General features: G+C 38.6%; 1 protein-coding gene across 1 annotated transcript in view; it reads left to right on the top strand.

Annotated features, from left to right (window-relative positions):
* The window catches only part of COL5A2 (collagen, type V, alpha 2), a 114132-nt gene that overhangs the window by 90122 nt on the left and 3644 nt on the right, over nucleotides 1–20366 (top strand). Inside the window, exons 25-52 of the mRNA XM_009890128.1 lie at nucleotides 537–635; nucleotides 1374–1427; nucleotides 1905–2003; nucleotides 2113–2166; nucleotides 2274–2327; nucleotides 2823–2876; nucleotides 3451–3504; nucleotides 3836–3880; nucleotides 4325–4423; nucleotides 5302–5409; nucleotides 5533–5586; nucleotides 7326–7379; nucleotides 7498–7551; nucleotides 8587–8640; nucleotides 9472–9579; nucleotides 9687–9740; nucleotides 9938–9991; nucleotides 11065–11226; nucleotides 11347–11454; nucleotides 12459–12566; nucleotides 12721–12774; nucleotides 13105–13212; nucleotides 13308–13361; nucleotides 14649–14756; nucleotides 15666–15719; nucleotides 16426–16533; nucleotides 18544–18835; nucleotides 19736–19923. Coding sequence (XP_009888430.1) covers nucleotides 537–635; nucleotides 1374–1427; nucleotides 1905–2003; nucleotides 2113–2166; nucleotides 2274–2327; nucleotides 2823–2876; nucleotides 3451–3504; nucleotides 3836–3880; nucleotides 4325–4423; nucleotides 5302–5409; nucleotides 5533–5586; nucleotides 7326–7379; nucleotides 7498–7551; nucleotides 8587–8640; nucleotides 9472–9579; nucleotides 9687–9740; nucleotides 9938–9991; nucleotides 11065–11226; nucleotides 11347–11454; nucleotides 12459–12566; nucleotides 12721–12774; nucleotides 13105–13212; nucleotides 13308–13361; nucleotides 14649–14756; nucleotides 15666–15719; nucleotides 16426–16533; nucleotides 18544–18835; nucleotides 19736–19923 — 2496 coding nt within the window. The remainder of the gene's footprint in view (nucleotides 1–536; nucleotides 636–1373; nucleotides 1428–1904; nucleotides 2004–2112; nucleotides 2167–2273; nucleotides 2328–2822; nucleotides 2877–3450; nucleotides 3505–3835; nucleotides 3881–4324; nucleotides 4424–5301; nucleotides 5410–5532; nucleotides 5587–7325; nucleotides 7380–7497; nucleotides 7552–8586; nucleotides 8641–9471; nucleotides 9580–9686; nucleotides 9741–9937; nucleotides 9992–11064; nucleotides 11227–11346; nucleotides 11455–12458; nucleotides 12567–12720; nucleotides 12775–13104; nucleotides 13213–13307; nucleotides 13362–14648; nucleotides 14757–15665; nucleotides 15720–16425; nucleotides 16534–18543; nucleotides 18836–19735; nucleotides 19924–20366) is intronic.

The following is a 20366-nucleotide window of genomic DNA, read 5'->3' as shown; positions in this document are numbered from 1 at the left end:
AAAATTTTTGAAGGAAAAGTCACTTTCAGTTCCTGTGATGTTCAGCTTTCCTTGCTTGTCCCTGACTTAATGCTCCCTCGTGCTGAAATGTGAATAGATAAGAGATGTTGACCTATCTCTCCAACTATATTGCTTTATGTATTACTCTATAGTAGGTAACTATTTGAAGAATTGCTGTTTGTTTGTGGTATAGTTTTTCTAGATGTGCCCTTGAACAGATGGTCTTATCTGTCTTTGGCTTTCCTAAGTGCTATAACACTTCTGGGAAAGTGACTCACATATGTGTTTGTCTAGTGTTTCTGTAAATTCCTAGCTTTTTGGTAAAAATACAGGGATTCTAAAATCCCTATGTAAATTTCTTTTATGGATGAGGCAACTTTAAAGTAATAATTTGGGGGAAAAAGTAATAATAATAGAAGTATTAATGATTTGGAACTCTGTTTGCAAAAATATGTACTTAATACAAGATCCTGTTTTACTTAACCTTCTCTTACTGTCACTACCTGTTAACTAGTAGCCCATTGGCATTTTTCTAGGGTGCCCAAGGGGAGCGTGGTGCAGCAGGTTCTTCTGGACCTAAAGGAGGTCAGGGAGATCCTGGGCGTCCTGGTGAACCTGGCCTCCCAGGCGCAAGGGTAAGGAACTAATAGCAGTACACTATAAACCATGACTATAGACCACAGTATATTTCAGTTTCAAAAGGCAGCAATGAATTTTGCAGAATTACAAAGTTGTTATACAAGGACAGATTTGTTTCAGTAGGGCTACTTAAAGGGTAAAGGCCAAAATACCTGTCTTTTCGCCTGCTGAAGGTGAGAAGCACAGGTCCCATTTGTCTTCAGAAAAGGAGAAAAAGCCCTGATTGAGACCAGGTAATGCAACTGAAGGAAGGGTGCTTGTAAAGCACATAGTTGCCACAGATAACATGAACTGAAGGCCAGATCTTCATTACATTGGTTGATAACTTCCATAGTTCAATGATGCCTGTCATCTAGAGATTTTTTTCAGGAAAAATATTTGGGGAGAATTTGGAATATCACAAAAGGAGAGGAAAGGAGCAGCAAGTACAAGATGTGACATAGATCACTGGGTAATGTTGGCAGAAATTAAGATGACCCTGTGAGAAGCTGAAGAGGTGTAAAAGCAAGAAAAGGGAGAATAGGAAAAGGGAAGATCAAAGACAGTGGGGGATGCAACTGTAAGGTAAAGATGAGGGTGAGGACCTTTGATACAGAGAAGATATTCTTGTGCAAAGAATATCTTAGTATTTGTACCATGGTAGTAACTGAGTGTATCCTTTGGATTTATTTACATTTCTCTATTGTTTTAGAATTGTACGCACAACTTAACACCAATACTATCCCCACTTTTAGGGTTTGACAGGAAATCCAGGTGTTCAAGGCCCTGAAGGAAAACTTGGCCCCTTGGTAAGTGGCACAAAAATTAGTCCTTTCAGTAAGGAACCAGTAATTCAAAGGTCCCAACTCATCGAAATTACTTTTATTAACTTAAGTTTTCTTGGTTTCTGAAGGTTCATCTTCTCTTTTAAATGTTCGCTTTAGATTCTCGACTCCAAAATTAGAGCAGATAATGTTCCTTTGGTTTTGTCTGTATTGCAGTGTCTGTTGTTTACCAGCTGCTTCTAAACCATTTTGAACTAAATATCTTTTCTAAATGTCTCTTTAAGGAAACAATAAGGTATTTGTACGTGTAATGGCTCGATGATAATCGCATAGTATTTGACTAAAGCTGTGTCTGCTTGAAGACATTTTGACTTATACCTGTAGCACTAAACCAGGTTAATGTTATTTTTTTATATAAACAAACATTTTCCAGGGGTAAATAGGTTCATATGAATGAAATATATTTAACATTTAATGTGGAAAATGTTTTTTTCTCTGTAGGGTGCTCCTGGAGAAGATGGACGTCCAGGTCCAGCAGGTTCCATAGGAATCAGAGGTCAGCCAGGCAGCATGGGCCTTCCTGGGCCAAAGGGTAGTAGTGTGAGTATGGCACCTGGTACCCAAGATCTGTTTATCTTTAAACATTTGCATATATTTTAATGGGTGAAAACAGTATGTAAAAATAGTAATTTTTATTTCTGCAAATTAGGGTGATCCTGGAAAACCCGGAGAAGCAGGCAATGCAGGTGTCCCAGGACAGAGAGTGAGTGTGGCTGTTATTTGCCGTGATTACAAAAAATGATGCTTTTCTGTTATTTATGTTAAGTATACAAGATTATACAAGACCGTTCACTATATATTTTAATTTAGGGAGCCCCTGGTAAAGATGGTGAAGTTGGTCCTTCTGGTCCTGTTGGCCCACCAGTAAGTTAACTTTTACCACCCTCTCTGCCTGCCCATTGCTCCATCTTTTCGTTACTCTTTATGTCTCTGTTTTTATCTATCTTCATGCCAGTTGTTGACTCAAAACAAAAAATCCCAAGAACATTTAAAGAAAAAATTTTCCTAGAAAAATGGGAGGATTTATATTGAAATATATATATATTAGTAGCCTAATTCCTCTTACTATTACAAACAGGAGTGCAAGGAGCAAAATTTTCTCATAGTTCATTTTCCTAGCTTCCTTGGTTTCAATGGAACTGAGTGTTTTCCTGTCAGCACAAAATTTTGAGGAGGGTGATCTTAAAGAAATAAGATACATCTTATTACATCTTTTAGATAGGGTATATCTTGGCCTAGGGTAAGTAAAAATGTATAATAAACAAATACATAATTGAAAATATACATATTCAGAGAGAAGAAAAATTGGGGAGCCTTCCTATATTCTTCTACTGTATACTTACTATTTTCTTTTGTTAGGGTCTGGCAGGAGAAAGAGGAGAACAAGGCCCTCCAGGTCCTACAGGGTTTCAGGTATGTGCATTCATTTTTTTTACAGAAAATGTAAACGGCTATGCCTTTATCAACTTAAATTGGAGAAATTCAATCAAGTGATGTTTAACAAAACACAACTTCAGAACTAAGGCAGTGATGGTCAGAATAATTAGTGATACTTAGCTTTCACACCAGCTGTGCACTAAATTGAATTGGCAAAGGCTCTAATACCAGCTCTGTATCCCTTGAGAAAACCCTTGTTGGTTTTCAGTTTTAATTTGGAGATTTTCCGAAGACTTTCCAAATATGGAGCAAAAGAATTGTCTTGATAATTAAATATTAATTAAGTTAGTCAATCTCTGTTTATAGATAACTTCATTTGTAGGGCTCATATTCGTATGTCCTGCAAATGTTAAAGAAGGGCTGCCATCTCATTTAGAGGGGGGGAAAACATGTGGGTGAAAAATTCATGTAACTATTTTGCTTGGGGATCTTTGAGGGCATAGTCTTGTACTGAGTATAGTACTACATTCACATTATTTGTGTCTTAATTAAACCTGGATTTACATAACTTTCTATCATTTTAGTGACCATTTTATTTACTTTTTTACAGGGCTTACCTGGGCCACCAGGTCCTCCAGGTGAGGGAGGAAAGCCAGGTGATCAGGTAATTTCTGTGAATTTTAACAATCATCCACTTCATAAAGTAGCTTTATCTTTTCTTCTCTTTGTAATTTAATTTCCCACTCCGTTTCAAAACATGTACTGATGTAGTCTGCAAGATGTTAGAGAACTGCTTTTGGATAAAACAGTTACTGGAATCTGACCGTATTCTTGGACTGAGTTGGACTATCTCCCCTTGTCATGGACAGATAATATTCAGAATGAGCCATCTGCATTCACAGTACTTTATAAATGAAAATATTTATCTCTAATTTCCATAACTATACGTCTATGAATAATGCTTTCATTCTAACATTGAGTTCTGTTCTGCTTAGGGTGTGCCTGGAGATCCTGGAGCTGTTGGTCCATTGGGCCCTAGGGTGGGTATTTTCTTTCAGAATTTAAACATTCATAACAGTTCTCTGAGGTTGAAAGTTGATATATAATATGGACTTCAACAGCTAAAGTGAATATTTGACTTTTTTTCCCACCGATAAAATGCTTGTAAATGTGCATATGTTTTAAGATGGTTTCTGTAAAACCTACCACCTTTAATGGTTTCATAGCTTATGAAGTAGTGTTGAGTACTAAGGGATTTGGCTTACAGCTCTGAAATGACAGTTTTTACTTTGCTGAGCAGCATGCTATTCCCCCCACCTTTAACAATAAAAGCATAAAGCTGTTTTCTATTTGATCTTTTCTCCTAGAATTTGTTCACAGGCTCTTTGTTCAAATAGCAGTGCTGCACTTATGGTGTATTTAGAATTTTGTCTACCAGAGCTATACCCTGACTCCTAAATTAGTAATAATTTTCCATTTTGTAGGGAGAACGCGGCAATCCAGGGGAAAGGGGAGAACCAGGCACATCAGGACTCCAGGGTGAAAAGGGCATGGCTGGAGGTCATGGTCCGGATGGTCCAAAGGTAAGCTGAATGGAGATTTGTGTTGTTGCAGTGGTGTAATGTATAATTCTGCTCATTTGCAAGAACATACAAGGGAGAGCTTTTTTATTATAAAAGGGATATCTTTCCATGAAAAGTACCTTGTTTATATAAGGGTTCTAGGAGGACATACAGTTATTCCAGTATAATAATATTAATAACTTGCAGGATACTAAAATGTTGAGAAATCACACTTTTTATTAATTTTTATAGGTCTGAATTTTTAAATGTTGTGGGGTTTTTTTTGTTTCTCAGTAGAACAGGGCAAAGCTGTTTCTGAACTGGAGAAAACACTGGCAAAGGCTCTGTTTTAAGAGCCATGTCAGTTTATGTGAAGAGACTTGGCAGGGTTGGGTGTTTAAAAGAAAATGCTGAAAACTGCATGGCTCTCTTTCACCTCCAATTGGTATGATTTGGTCTAGGAAGGTCACCCCAGGTAGGGAGTGCCTCTAGTAATGCAGGAGCTGTAATGGACACGAGCTGTGAGAAACAAAGCATAAATAAAGCATCTCTGCTCCTGGCAAAATCTACCTGTATCTACTTGGTGTAGTAGACCCACGTGGCATCAAGGCCAGGTTAGAAAGATGCTCAACCTTCTTTTTTAGCCTGTTCTCATCCCCAGTATGCACTAAGTAAATACTAATGTATTTGGAAGGATTACGGTATTACAGCTGAACTTCCTGAGTAACACAATGGGAAAAGAGAAGTATTTGGACATGAATAAAGTCCAAATTTAAGAGAAAATTATTACTTAAAACTGTACCCCAGAGACTTCAACACAAGCACAGTGTGTTCTGCAGCCTAGAGACAAGGATACTTCTCACATGAATAGATGACAACTTGTTCTTTATTTGTTTCAGGGAAGCCCAGGCCCTAGTGGGACGCCTGGTGATCCAGGCCCACCAGGTCTTCAGGGTATGCCTGGAGAAAGAGGGATTGCTGGAACGCCTGGCCCCAAGGGCGATAGAGTAAGTTTGGTTATTTCTGTTGTGCTGAGTAGAATCACCTGTCTCTTAATACTGTAATTGTTCCAGAGTATGAACTACTCAGCATTCAGTGTCATAACTGAGACTTTCTGGTGTTTTCCTTAGGGCGGTATAGGTGAGAAAGGTGCTGAAGGTACAGCTGGTAACGATGGGGCAAGAGTAAGTAACTCTAATTCTTTTTAGATTTACTGTCCACACAGCAGATTGTTTATTGTGCTAGAGGTTCTCACCTCATAGAATTAAACACTATTAAAAACATGAACTTTGCCATGTCATGGGTTGGCAGTCATTCTCATTCCCCTTCAAATTCGGTCTTCAAGTTTTTCAAGGCTGCTCTACACAATGTTTTAGGATGTCTGTGTTCCAAGTCTGTATTTTGTGTAATCAATAGTGGGAGTTAAGATGCCAATGGAAAAGATTCCCAGAAATGGCATGTTCATTTGGGATTCAGCTAAGCTGACTATGGTAAAAAATATGAGAAAAGGGTCAGGCAGAGATCAATAGCCAAAAAGCAAACCCACTGGTTCTGACTCTTGGAATAAGGCAGATGCTTCCTTATTGTTCAGACTGAGTTCCCCATGGTCTGTCCCCCACGTTTCACAGGTGAAAATTCTTGTAATGGACTGAGCCCTATATGGGCAGTAAGTCGCTGATACTTCTGGAAAGCTTTGAACCTCCTGTGCATAAATAACATGGCTGGTCCGCTCACATGCAATAAATCCAGTATGTTCAAGGCGCGTTGGGTGCACACTTCTACATAGACCAACTGTCCAATAATCCTAAATGTAGTGGTTTTGCTGTATATGGACTGACTATATTTTCTTCCCAGAAGCTGTTGGAGCTAGTTTTTACATAAATTGCATCTGCCTGATATTCTTGGGTTTTGCAAACCATTTCGAGTACTAACTGCTGGGCCTTTGGAAATCTGAGATACATACAAAAGATGAGGATTCTGACTGGGCTAAATTTCTAATTGAAGAAGTTTTTTTGAGAAACTCTAGCATACAGAAGCACTAACTCACAATTAGCAGCTGTGAGCTGGAATTTGTTAAGTCGGATAGTATCCAAAGATACAGAACAGTTCTTAGTCATTGGAAGGCAAGTTTATAGCTTACAGTAACTAATACAGTAATGGTGAACAAAATAAACATCCCTCTTCTAAACCTAGGTATCTGCAGATGTGGTATCCTTCATTAATGCTCTCTGTTTTGTATTTCTCTTTAGTTTGAACTAAGTTACAGTGCAGATTTTTAGAGGAGAGGGATTTTTGTTTGAGATAAACTTAGTGCAAGTTTGTGATGCTCTGCTTCTAGTGAAAGAGAATCGTAACTGGGATATCTAAATATTCAAGAATCTAATATGAATAGTGCTGCAGGATCATTACGTGCAGTTGATGGGTTTGGATGGAACCTGTTTGCTTAACTTCCCTATGAAGAAAAAAATGACACTTTTGAGGAGTTTTCAAGATATAAATTAATCTTCAAAAGTAACGATGGACATGTTAGAATTAATTTAAACAATTAAATACCAGCATAAAACAAATAGAGAGCTTCTGTGCAAGTGGGGAAGAAAGGACATAATTTCCCCCTGAGAAAGAAAGCTAGGGATTTTTTTATCATTGGTCTTTTTCATGAATGCTGCAGAAAGTAGAAGATGAAGTTATTGAAGAAAGAGAAAGTGAACAAAACCAGGGCTTTTGAGATACGTGATTTTGGTGACTGGGAAAGGAAATGCAAGTAAATTTTAGGTAAAAAAGACCCAACAGGATTTACGAGATAAAGGAGAAGAATTTGAAGCAATGAAAAGGCATATGGAAATACTAACATATTAGAAGTTTTAAATTAACTGTTTTGAAACATCACCTTTTTAACTTCCTTTTATCTTAATTTATTCAAAAGGGTCTCCCTGGTCCGATAGGCCCAATGGGTCCAGCAGGTCCCACTGGTGAAAAGGTAAACAGATTTTTATGCCATTCCCTACTGAAGTTTCTTAATATTATCATACTTTATTGGCACTTTTGCTACTTGTCTAATAAGTTACTTGGGAAATAACCTTTAATTTTATTTTAAGGGTGAACCAGGTCCTCGAGGTCTAGTTGGTCCTCCTGGCTCCCGTGGAAACCCTGTGAGTAAACATGTTTGGTTTTTGCCTGTCATAAGTTAACCATATCTAACACTGATCCAAACTCCAGGTGTTTGTCTCATTTGCTGATAGATCTTCCTCTTTTTAAATTCCTCTTCCTTTGTAGCCAAAATCTCTAGTTTCCATCTTGATGCTGTGCACTTGCAAAACTATTGGCAGATTTTGTTCCTCTGTCCTACATTTGGTTTAGGGCAGTATTTACCCTCATTTACCTCACTCCTGGAAGTATACCACCAGTTTTAATTGTTTAAATCTTTTTAAAAGCATGACCATACCAGATACTACTGTAGACATACAAATATTTAGATGGACAAATCAGAGAAGTATCGCTTAGTTTTCATCTAATTATGCTAGCTCGTGTCATCACAAAATCTTTGTGATTTTAAGGGTTGACTTTGATTAGGGAGTTAGAGGCTCAGCCCTTTTAAATCCTTCATTCTGCTTGAAATTGATTACGTCTCTGTCATAAATCAGAACAGCCTTATTTCCAGTGTAAACTGGAATAGCTTCCTCCCCTCTGGGGAGTGCTGGACCTTGGCAGCCTTCAGCTCCTTCTGTTCCAAACAAACATTGTGTGGAAAGCTCAGTTGAAGCAGCTCATAGCCCATTCTGACCTTGTAGAAGAACACATCTTTGAACTATTCTTTTTTTTTCCTGGCCTGTCTGATTAGACTGGTAGGTTGCATAAAGTGTGTGCACTTCGGCTAATCCTGCTGTCACTGGAAGTGATTATGAGGAGAATTTCTCCTATTGCAGTTTTAGTGCTTGCACATGCCTTCCATCTCTAAATTCTGAAAGTTTACATACAGTCTTGAACACATGGCAGATCTTAACATCAGTTAACATGGTTTATTTTGTGATTAAAAGATCGTTTCATTCTGATTAATAGAGCGAAAATATAATCACATTTATGAAAGTTAACGGTTAACATCCTTTTCTTGTATATTTAACCACCAATTATACTGTATATAGAAAGACTTTTATGTTAAATACAGTTATTCCTAAATTTTTTACCAGGGTTCCCGAGGAGAAAATGGCCCAACGGGTGCTGTTGGTTTTGCTGGTCCTCCGGTATGTGTTTTGTAACAGTAACAACTTTCTTTAGTCATGCTTTGACATACTTAGTTTCCTTTATTATGAAAAATACTGCAGTGTTCTCGAATGTGAGTCACATTTTTGCTGCAAGAAGAGCTATTTCTTTTTCCTATCAGTATATCAAGTAAAGAAAAGGGCCACTAAATACCCTAGACAGTTGAAAAGTGGTTTTGTTGATAAGATTATGTAATTGTTCACCAGGTTTTATATTTTCACGAATATGCTGTGTTGCTCTTTTGAGATTAAAATGAGGCAAGTTATAAAGTGTCTTCTACTGAAAGCAGCAAAGATTTGCTTCATGAGTAGTGAAGGCTGGAATTAATTGATGGACCAAATGGAAGGTTTGTGAGTTTTCTAGTGAATACCCCAAACTTTCCCACAGCCTAAATGCTGTTTCATACCTTTCAAAAAGAGTCAGTCACCTGCTTCCCTTGGGGGGAAAAAGAAGACTACAAAAGACAATGTTTGTTCCATCTCTTTTGCTTTTAGGTATGCTACAATAGCTACTGAGAAAAATAGAAAATATAAAGGAAAGAAAAAAAAAATTAAGCTAGAAAAGAAAATATTTTAAATGGAAATTCTGACTTCACAGACTTAAGAAAATCCCATCTGTGATATTCTAAAGACTTTGCTGACCTGTTACAGTTACCTTGAACTGAACCATTGAGCAAATACACTGTTTTCTGGGCTGATTTGTTGTCCTGTTATTTTTTGCCTTCTAGAAACTTCCTACAAAATGACTTTGTTAGGCTGGAAAGGTATGGGATACTCTGACCTGATGTCTCTTCTAAATATTATTTCTTGCAGGGCCCTGATGGCCAACCAGGTGTGAAAGGTGAACCTGGAGAACCTGGACAGAAAGGAGATGCTGGATCTCCAGGACCACAGGGTCTTGCTGGGTCTCCTGGTCCACCGGCAAGTATAAATAACATTGTCAGAGAACCAGTGGCGTAGGCTGATCTTGCTTATTTAAAATATCCTGGGTGTTCACCATCACCCCTCTCTTTCTTCTTTCTTCTTAGGGTCCTCCAGGTGTTCCTGGTCTGAAAGGTGGTAGAGGAACTCAAGGTCCACCTGTAAGTAGATTTTATTTTTTGTTACCTGACTGCAGATAATCCAATACTAAATTTTACGTAATGTGTGTGTGATTCCTCATCTCAGCTTGTTTTTACAGTCTGTAACTATAACATTTGCTCACTGATTCAGCTGAGAGCATTTGAAGTAACCAGTGCTATATTTCTTTCAATAAAGTTGGCATTAAAATGTTTTTTAGGGTGCTACTGGATTCCCAGGATCTGCTGGAAGAGTTGGGCCTCCAGGACCTACTGTAAGTCAATTGTCATGCTGTGTTTTATAAACTGGTCATTGGAAACCTGAAGACTGAGTAAAGCAGGAAACTTGAAGCAGTGTTTATGGCCTGATGCTATAGAAGAGAACAGCTTGTCAGCACGGACTTCTGTGACTGCTTACATCCAACTTCATTAAATAAAACTCATTAGTCTTAGGCTTGAGCCAGTGTCAGTGTGTCCACATTGGTGCAAGACTTTTCACTGGGTTAAGGAGGCTTTGAGCTGTTCAAGCTGCTCTAATGACTTAATTGCTTACAGGAACAAAACAACCACCAATATCGTCCTGTACTTTTTAGTGTTTTGTCTCTTCAGTGGTGGCTGAATTTAGGAGAGTTTTTGGAAAAAGAAGAGGCCTCTGCCGGGTTATCTCATAAGATCCATTAAAATAAATTAAGAAACAAACCATAACAAAACCACAAAATCTCCCACGTCTAAACATTTTCAGAAATGCTAAACGAAAAAAAAAATCAGCTGTGGATCAACAACTGAGGATTCAACTCCAAACAGATAACTGTGTCACTCACTTCATATGCCTTTTAATGTTTTGATGAGAAAAATAACTTGCAGTCATTGTGAGTTTATCAAAAGGTGTGAAGTTTGTGGAAAACATAATATAAAAGTGAAGTCTTTTAGAAGCATTTGAGAAATGAACAAATGTCCGTTAAATCACCAGTTTGCACCACGTGAATGAAAAGTTTGAATATGGTCTTTAGCTTGGTGATATTGGAAAGAATAGGCAAGCGTGAGTTTTCTAGCAGTAGTTGTACACCTGAGGTCAAAAAAAGAAAAGAAAAAAAGAGAGAGGGAACAAAGAGGTAGTTTAGAAGTGCAAATTATGGGGAGAGGATGTAGCTTGGACATAATTTGATGAGATGTTTATTTAATCTCATTTATTTGATCATAAATGAGATGATAATAGCTCGTAACTCATTCACACTTTGCGTCTTCCTTAGAGTATGAATATTTATAGTCAGTCAAAACACAGTCCTTAGAATTTGGTTGTCCTGATCAGAAAAAGATCCAATGTAATGAGGTGTTTTAATCTTCTTAGGGAGCTCCAGGACCTGCTGGGCCTATTGGTGAGCCAGGAAAAGAAGGTCCCCCAGGTCTTCGTGGTGATCCCGGTTCTCATGGCCGTGTGGGAGATCGAGGGCCATCTGGGCCTCCTGGTGGTCCTGGAGACAAGGGTGATGCAGGGGAAGATGGGCAGCCGGTACGTTCTGGTTGATGTTAGTAATTCTCCCTAGACCCACTCTAGGCTTGGTGTCATTGTTTCTTATACTTATTGCTCCTGAAATGATAGTAACGTTCTTTTATCCTTTGTGACTTTCAGGGCCCGGATGGCCCCCCTGGTCCAGCAGGAACTACTGGTCAAAGAGGTATTGTTGGTATGCCAGGACAGCGAGGGGAAAGAGGCATGCCAGGGCTGCCAGGTCCTGCAGTAAGTAACGACCAAGTCAATATTCCACCAGCTTGGGCGTCCTTATCGTCTTTGTGGGATTCTGAACATAGTGCCCCATAGCATGAGGAGAAAGTTGGAAAACTGCAATTGCAGGAGTGAATACAGAGAGAATAGTAAATAACTAAATCTCATGCAAACACATGAGGTGGGAGATTTTGTTCCTGCCATATTGGAAGGTCTGAACCTGAATTAAAAGTGAGTGGGTAATAGCATTAAGACTTCTGGCTAAAATGTTCCTATTTGACTTAAATGTTCCTATTTGACTTAAAACTAGATCCTCAAAAAAAACCAGCCCCAGACTCTTCATTTAGGTGCCCAAAGGTCACTTGGATGTGAGTAAATACTCTGAAATTACTATTTCATAAATTGTGAACTACAGTCTTCAAAATTGCCATTTGCTTTCATGTAGGGTTTATAGATATTTATTGGAAAGCCTAACGATCCAGGAGATGAAGTAATTAAATAGACTATTAGTAAAAGGGATGGTATGGATGATCTGCCATTATCACTGGATCCATAAAGTCAATTTATAGGTAAAGTTGGCCAGAAATTATTCCAGACTAACAATTATTGGTGCTGAGACAGAGAAAAAAAAAATAATCATGTCACTTATTTCAAACTGCATTATGTTTTTCCAGTCAAAAAGACCTTACCTATTGCAGATAACGCCGTCAGACATTGATATATCAAGGGAGCGTGCGCTTAAGAGTTGCTACTAGATAGACTAACTTCAAGTGCAGCTTCTAATCAATAAAAGCCTATTCAAAAGCAAGTAACACAATTAAACTCCTTAAAAATACGCAGTATATTAACTATATATTCAAAATCTACAAGAACATTTTCCTTAGTTATCAGGTTTTGTAAGTTACAAATGTTGATTACTTCAGACTGCAGTAATGAGTAGTGTTTTGCAGGCAGCAGGTTTTTTGTGCTTTCCTTGTTTTGTGTTAAAATTTTAATATGAATTTTCTCATCTTTTTTAGGGTACACCAGGAAAACAAGGTCCCACAGGGCCACCTGGTGATAAAGGTCCCCCAGGACCTATTGGCCAGTCAGGTGCCACTGGACCTGTAGGTGAAGCTGGTCCAGAAGTAAGTATCAGAGCCTCATAATATGCAAAAAAAAAGACAGTCTAGTGGTTATTCTCCTTGATTTGAAGTTAGAGGTGGAGAGCAACTCTCTAGTTCTTTTTATAGAAATGCAAGATTAAAGAGCTAATCAATAGCCTTATTTTTATTCCTCTAGGGACCTGCTGGTAACGATGGTACTCCTGGACGAGATGGAGCTGTTGGTGAACGTGTAAGTATATATTGTTTTCTTAAGTCACTTCTGGAAATCTCCATTTTATTGCTGACTTATTGTAGAATTTCTCTTCATTCAGTTAACTTGAATGGAGAACTTGTTCTGAAAGTGTGTCACAGGTTTGAATGAGTAGTACCTCTCAAAGTTGAGGAAACTTTGGCTAAGGCTAAGAACACCTGCCTCCACAAACTCAGACTTGAGTTCTTACAGAAGGAATATCTTTGTAGACTGTAATTGCTAGAAAATAGAGTAGCAATGGTAGAGTCCTGTTGCTTTGGTCTAGTCCAGTCCTCTATAGATAAATAATGTTGAAATTATGTTTTGCAGGGTGATCGTGGTGAACCTGGCCCTGCAGGTTTACCAGGTTCCCCAGGGGGTCCAGGAACTCCAGGTCCTGTTGGCCCCCCAGGAGATGCAGGTCAAAGAGGTGAAACTGTAAGTGAGACTTTTTTTTTTTAATACTTTATCAAAAAACTATTGTGTATGATTTTGTGCACTGCTTCACATATCTTCTGTATGCAATTTTGTAGGGTTCTCGAGGTCCGATGGGTCCCCCAGGTCGTGCAGGAAAAAGAGGTTTGCCTGTGAGTTCTCCATGGTCACTGTGGTTTTATCTGAGATACTTTTTACAAGAAAGCATGTATGAGAAACTGACCCCAAATTAGAATGCTAAACAGGGCTTCCACTTTTAGTGTTCTGACTGCAAGTGGATGCAGGTTGTCTTCTGAGCTGCAAAGCTGTACAAATCTGTTTGGATACACTAATATTTCTACACTTTCTTTAAAAATACTTTGCAGAGAAATAACAAATACTTTGGAAGCCTCTTTATTTGGAGCGTGTTGCTGTCCAGATGATGGTAGGACCTGAGTTAGCAAATGATTGGAGTCTGTGTTTGACAATTCACATAAGGGGTAAAGAAATGAATGCTGAACAAAAAGGCACACTTTTAGATAAAATGGCAGAAATATAACAAAATCACCTGTTCCCATGAAACTGCCTTAATTCAACTAATGATATTCTGACTTCAGTCCAAATGGAAAAACAAACAAAAGCCATCTTTTTGTGTTACATAACTCTTTTACAATCCAAGCTTGGAACAAAAAATTAATTGCAAACTTGGGAAATTCAAAAGAATGTTGTCCTGTCCCTAAGCAGATGTCATATGAGAGACAGGAAAAGTTTATTGAGTAGTTAGTGATAATGATACCATTGATAAACTATTTGGAATCTGGCGTTGAGAAATTTAGCATGCGATTTGGGCTGAGAAATGTAGAATTGAAAGCAGAAGCCATTTTTTCCAATGATTCTTGAATTAGTATGAAAAGTTTGAAACTATCAAAAATACCAAGAATGAAATTGTGTCGGTAATAGAACCGTGCTGGGGAGCCTGAATGTTGTTTCCTGTAGTTAGGGAAGGTAATTTCCATTGTACTTTAATCATAGTGAAGGTGAAAGGAGCTGTGGGAAGGAAAGATGCAACATGGGGGATTTCACACTGAAAATGCGCTTTATCATTATCAGTCTCTCATCTATGAAAATAATTTGCTATATCCAGTAAGGCAAAGAAATTTCTCTATCTAAAAGATTTTCTGTAAATCATTTAATTTAGTACTTCAGTATTTTTTGGACTGTGTTATGAAGCTAAATAGACTAAGTTTACCACAACTACAATTAAGCACAACACAGCTTTCTGTAATTATTTACTTATTCTTTGGTAAAAAATTAAGATTGTGGAGCTGCCCCAGCATCACCTTTCTAGCTTTAGTGAAGGAGGTCTGAATGAAGTGTCTAAGAGCAAATGAGGGTTTTTTGAGGTTGTTGGGGTTTTTTTTTCAGTTCAGAATTTTACATTTCATGACTGATATTTACAGGGTCCCCAAGGACCTCGTGGTGACAAAGGTGACAATGGAGATCGAGGCGATAGGGGCCAGAAAGGACACAGGGGTTTCACTGGGCTTCAAGGTCTTCCCGGTCCTCCTGTAAGTTGTTCTGGCTTTACTATAATTTTATTTCCTTGATTGTTAAATAATGTATTAGGAACATAGTTGTTTAAAATGAAAAAAAACCACAAAACCACAACGAGTTATTTTTTTTCCTCACAAGGTGTTGGTGAGTGGCCTGGCTGTCTGTGCTTACTAATATTTCTAATGCAATTTTACGATACTATTGCCTCATGAGGTAGACCTGTGCTTTGCAAGATATGTGTTCTCCTACTCTGGGTCCATTTGTGCCAGTCCTGCAGTGACCGATCACTGACCTGTCAGCACAAGATTATAACAAAAGTTAGTAGTTTCAGATAAGCACATTAGACTGTGAAAAACTTTTTGTTGGTGTTTGAACTCTTTACAGTCAAGGAATCAAATGCCAAGTCCCATGAGGACTTTGATAGTATCTGTCACTAATATTTGCAAGAACTTCATCATTTCAATGGCAATTGAATGGAAATGCCATAGAAAACTTAATTTTTTACATTTGTTCACTGATCCTGTGCAAAAGCTGGAAGTTTCAACATGCAGGAAAAGAGTCAACAAAAAAGCCCCAACATCCACAGCATCTTTCCACTTCATAATAGCGCTGTCAGTTACTCTTTTGTTAACCAATCTGATTCTAAATGTCATGAAAGTAAGGCTTTTCTGCAGAACCAACCTTATATATAGCCAAGCACCAGTAACTTTTATTAATCTAAATTGTGATTACAGTTGTTACCCTGTTTGTGACAAAAGAGAGCAATAGAATGAAAATTAATCGTAAGAAGGAAAGGTACTACCCATTATTCATGTATATTATAATGCTAGTCATACAGAATTGTGTATATCGCGCACTAATTCTTTAAAACTAAAGGAATATGCTTTAAACACCACAATGATACGATAATTTCTTCTGTATAGGGTCCTATTGGTGAACAGGGCAGTCCTGGCATTCCAGGCCCATTTGGTCCTCGGGTGAGTATAGTGTTTCAGGTTTAGGGTTTTTCTTGCTTATTTTTTTCCCCAGTCAGATTTCTGTTTCTGCTTCACTTTTATTTCAATGGCTTTTGTTGACTTCAGTATCATATGGTGATTACCCTGGTATCTTTTTCTGAGAGACATTACCTTGTTTAATATAGTAAAGCTTTGACATAAGTGTATTTTATAGCTAGATAAAAAAGTCAATTCAGAATAACTACAGGGGTAGTCTCTTTTTACAGACATTTTTGCTGCAGCTGATACAAAGCCGAATATGTGGCGGCTCTGCTAATTGCTGCTTTGCCTTTCACACCCCCGTGTATGTCATTCACCCAAAAGTAAAGGAGAAATATGACTCCCTTGGATGTTTCCAAGTGACAGTATGTCTCTGAGTCTGTATATATGTGGGTGTACAGCAGCTACTCCAGTCGTCACAGCACCTGGAATTAGACCCACTTAAATGGTTTAGGAAAAAATATACAGCTGATCCAAGGTATATTGGCTGAGGTGATTGACTTCAGAAGAACAGCATTGAAACTGCCTTCTTACTTTTTGAGGAGAAAAAGGATGATTTTGAAAAGTTTGGTAATAGACACAAATAATTGTTTTGCTTCCTGAAAAGATATTGCTTGTAAAGGGCTATTTTGTATAACTTTGTTATTAAATGCTAAAATACATTCTTTCTTTCTCTTATGTTTTCTAGGGTCCTCCAGGTCCAGTTGGTCCTTCTGGCAAAGATGGAAGTCCTGGTCCACTTGGGCCAGTTGGGCCTCCTGGTGTTAGAGGGAGTGTAGGAGAAGCTGGACCTGAGGTATGTTGATGGGAATATGGAGGCAAAATGTCACCTTCAAATAATGAAATTTTTTACAGTCCATTGCATCACTTTCTCAAACATCCATGAGCTCAACACAAATGGTAAGGTTTCTCCAACAAATAGCCAGGGTAACTTTGTATTGCAAGGGCTCGTTTCTTAATCATTTTCATCTTCCATACCTGTGACGATCCCAGTCTTATCCACCTATGCTCTCCTTAGGTGAACTGAGGGCTATTTCTGCAGTTAGCTTGCTGGATCCTGCTGGATCTGCAGTTCAACATGGCTATTTGGCAAGTTGGGTCCTAAAACCTCAGGTCTAAGTGTACGTCAGTTGGTTTGTCTGGAACCAGCAGTAGTTCAAAGTCAGTGGTCCCACAAAGTTGGCACTGAATTATAACAGCCATGTGACTGACTGCCAGCAGCGTACTCCATCATGCCTTGCGTTAAGGAAATCCTTCAGTCTAAATGAGCAGCCCAAAACTTTAACGCTCAGCTCAGCTGACCTTCAGCCCGATCTGAGGTTTACATACATCAACTGTGAGCTGATTCGCAACTAGTGAAAAACAGTTTGACCATTTTGGAAAAAGTCCTAAACCTTTGCTAACCACCCTGGGCGTATTCCACATTTACCAATTCATGATACCCGAAGTCATAAAATGTAAGTTATGCTATACCAAGGAATATAAGTTAGAAAATTGGAGGGATTTGAGAAAAGGGTTATTTGGGTGATCACGTGAAGAGTTAAAAGACGTGGAAAGAAGAGGAATGGGTGGAATAAAGGTGGAATAAAATAATGAGCAAGACAAAGAAAGCAGTTTGTGCTGTTTTTCTGTCTTGTAAGACATGATGTTTCCTGTGTTTATCGTGTGCTAATATTCACCCTATTTAATTTGATTTCCTTCCAATTATTGGTATCTCCACTTCTACCAAGGCACCAAGACTTGAATGAATAGTCTATGGTAGAGCATAAGAATACAATGTGTATCCAGATCCTTCATCTGTGTAATGGGACAGTACAAGAAATATCGCATACCAGGAACTTTAGTTTTGCTTTCCATGGTGGCTTGCTGCAACTATGAATTGGAACGACAAAACAAGAAATAAAAGTTAAGATTTCATTTTTCAGACGCAGCATGTATTAGTTTGGGTGTGTGCTCTGTAGTAAACGTTTGGAGCACTAGTTGTGAATTCTGAAGTAATTAATCTCAAAGGAAATTCCATGTTCTGATATACCATCTGATGCACCAGAGCATCAAACTTACAATGAAGGTATGTTACAGACTTTCTGCTGCCAAAGAAGTGCTGGCAGAGCCTGCAGGTGGAGATATGTTTATCAACAGATACATTCTGTCTCAAGACTCAGTTACGTGCCCAAGTGTCACAATTCAGATTGACAGAAGGACCCGTCATTCACGAAAACACAGTTAGTCAGGAAAACACCTGCTCTGCTGAGTAAGGATGATGTAGATTCTGTCTCACATACCTGTGGCCAGAAGGCTCAGCACTATGCAGGACAAATGTAAAGATATTTCTAGCACCAAATTTTCCATCCAGGCTTTACTAGTTGAAAATGTGCCCGAGGTAACTCAAGGGAAGCAGGAATTTTAGATTGCTGTAAAAAACACTTACAGCTGTGTGCAGTTTTAAGAAATAAAGTTTTAGGCAGGGATTTGAACAAGGAGGGGTAGATGGCTTAAAAAATGGAATGAGGCGGCCATTCCTTGATGACTTTTTCCAGCTGTCTGAAATCAGGAGGAACAAAAAATTGAGCAAGGTATTAAGACAGGCAGAGAGGGCATGAAGCAGAGAAAATACCTCACATGCAGTTCTAATCTCTTACTCCTGTCCCTGGAAATGTGAGTTGTTTATCTATATTTGAATTTTCCCTGCGCATTAGGGTGACTGGCCATGAGGTTTTGCTTTTTTTAGTGGCTACCTTTGCTATCAGTTTGCATAGTATTTACTCTGCTGTGCCTCTATTGCCTTTTTTTTTTCTTTTAACCTTAGGGTCCACCAGGTGATCCTGGCCCTCCTGGCCCTCCAGGACCTCCAGGCCATCTCACTGCTGCCATTGGTGACATTATGGGACACTATGATGATGCTATGGCAGATCCACTACCAGAGTTTACTGAAGATGAAGCAGCCCCAGATGACCATAATAAAACAGACCCAGGAGTCCATGCCACACTGAAGTCACTGAGCAGCCAGATTGAGACTATGCGCAGCCCAGATGGTTCAAAGAAACACCCAGCACGGACTTGCGATGACCTGAAGCTGTGCCACCCATCCAAGAAGAGTGGTGCGTATAAACATACCATCTCCTGTCTGTGCTGTGTGATTCTGTCTTGTTTCCAGTAGATACTTGGCCACTGGAAAAGATGTGTAATACAGATTTTAGTCTAAATTGACATTCACGCTAGGAGCTTGAAAACTTCTTCTTGCTAATAAAGTATGTATTCTAATGTATCCCACATTTATTTATTCAGTATTTATTCAGATGTATTTTAAAATCTGAAATATTTTATGCTTCCATGGAACACTGCTTCTGAAAGTGTTTTCACCGTGGTGTACTACATATGTGATGACAGAGCTGGGTTGGCACACCAGCTGTGAATATCTGCCTAACTGCTATTCGCTCAAAACATTTCCTGTGGGATGAAAACCTGTGAGTGCTTTCCATCCAGAACTCTCTACTGCTGCTCCATAGTGGCAAATCGTAGGCAGTAATGCTCTAACTGTCCCTAATTTATGTGGATTACCAGTGATAAATCAGAACAGACTGGAAGGAAGAGATAACTTGCGGCAGGCCTTACCAGCTTTTTCCCTGTTTCTTGAAACTGCCTCCAACATCAACACTAGGAGGGGCTGCCATTGGTTTCTAGGGAAAATGCTTTTCTAGCTGTTGTATGTTCTTTATACACTTGGAATGCCCAGGAGCCTTGCCATGGATTTAAACAACCTTAACCTTAAACAACTTCCAAGTCTGCATTCCCCAGTTTTGAAATGTTTGAAATATTGATCAGCTTGTATCTTGAAGAAACATTATAGTGTATACCTGATGCACGCGTCATAACATGCATCAGATTACGTGAAACGTATGTCTGTTTTCTTTGTGTTTTGTACTGTAATGACATACTTTTGCTTATGTATTTCAAGAATCTTAATAATGTAATGGAATCATATTTTATGTTCTTTGCAGGTGAATATTGGATTGATCCTAATCAGGGATGTGTTGAAGATGCTATAAAAGTATATTGCAACATGGAAACTGGAGAGACCTGCATTTCTGCAAATCCCTCTACTATACCACGTAAAACATGGTGGGCCAGCAGGTCGTCTGATGTAAAGCCCATTTGGTATGGCCTTGATATGAACAGGGGATCACAGGTAACGAAATATATGTAATGTCAAGAATTGACTTCTATGAAACTCGTTTCCTTCTGGTTTAGAATTTCATCTTCTATTCTGAACAGATTCTGCTACAGTCGGGGCATTGTAACTGTTGATTGACTGGCTTATATTCAATTGGTTGTTATCATACAGTAATTATAGGAAAGAGCTGGGAGAAACAATGCAAGTGCATCCAAGGCAGGATTGGCTATATCATTGGCAGAAGAGATTTATTTCTCTTGATCCCAAAAACTTCAACTTCTCTAGCAGTCTACTTCAGTAACTCACTATCCTTGTCCTTAAAAAAAGTGTACTTTTACCCTAATATGTGATTTAAATCACCGCTGTTTTAATTGAATTCTACCATTTTTTTCAGAAAGCTCTTTGCTAAAAAATACAAAGCTTACTTTATAAATCCTCTCAGCTAATCCATTTTTTTA

Source organism: Charadrius vociferus, unplaced genomic scaffold, assembly GCF_000708025.1.
Source record: "Charadrius vociferus isolate BGI_N301 unplaced genomic scaffold, ASM70802v2 scaffold147, whole genome shotgun sequence".
Lineage (NCBI taxonomy): Eukaryota > Metazoa > Chordata > Aves > Charadriiformes > Charadriidae > Charadrius > Charadrius vociferus.
The sequence above is the reverse complement of the archived record's forward strand: the minus strand, read 5'-3'. Positions and strand labels throughout refer to the sequence as shown.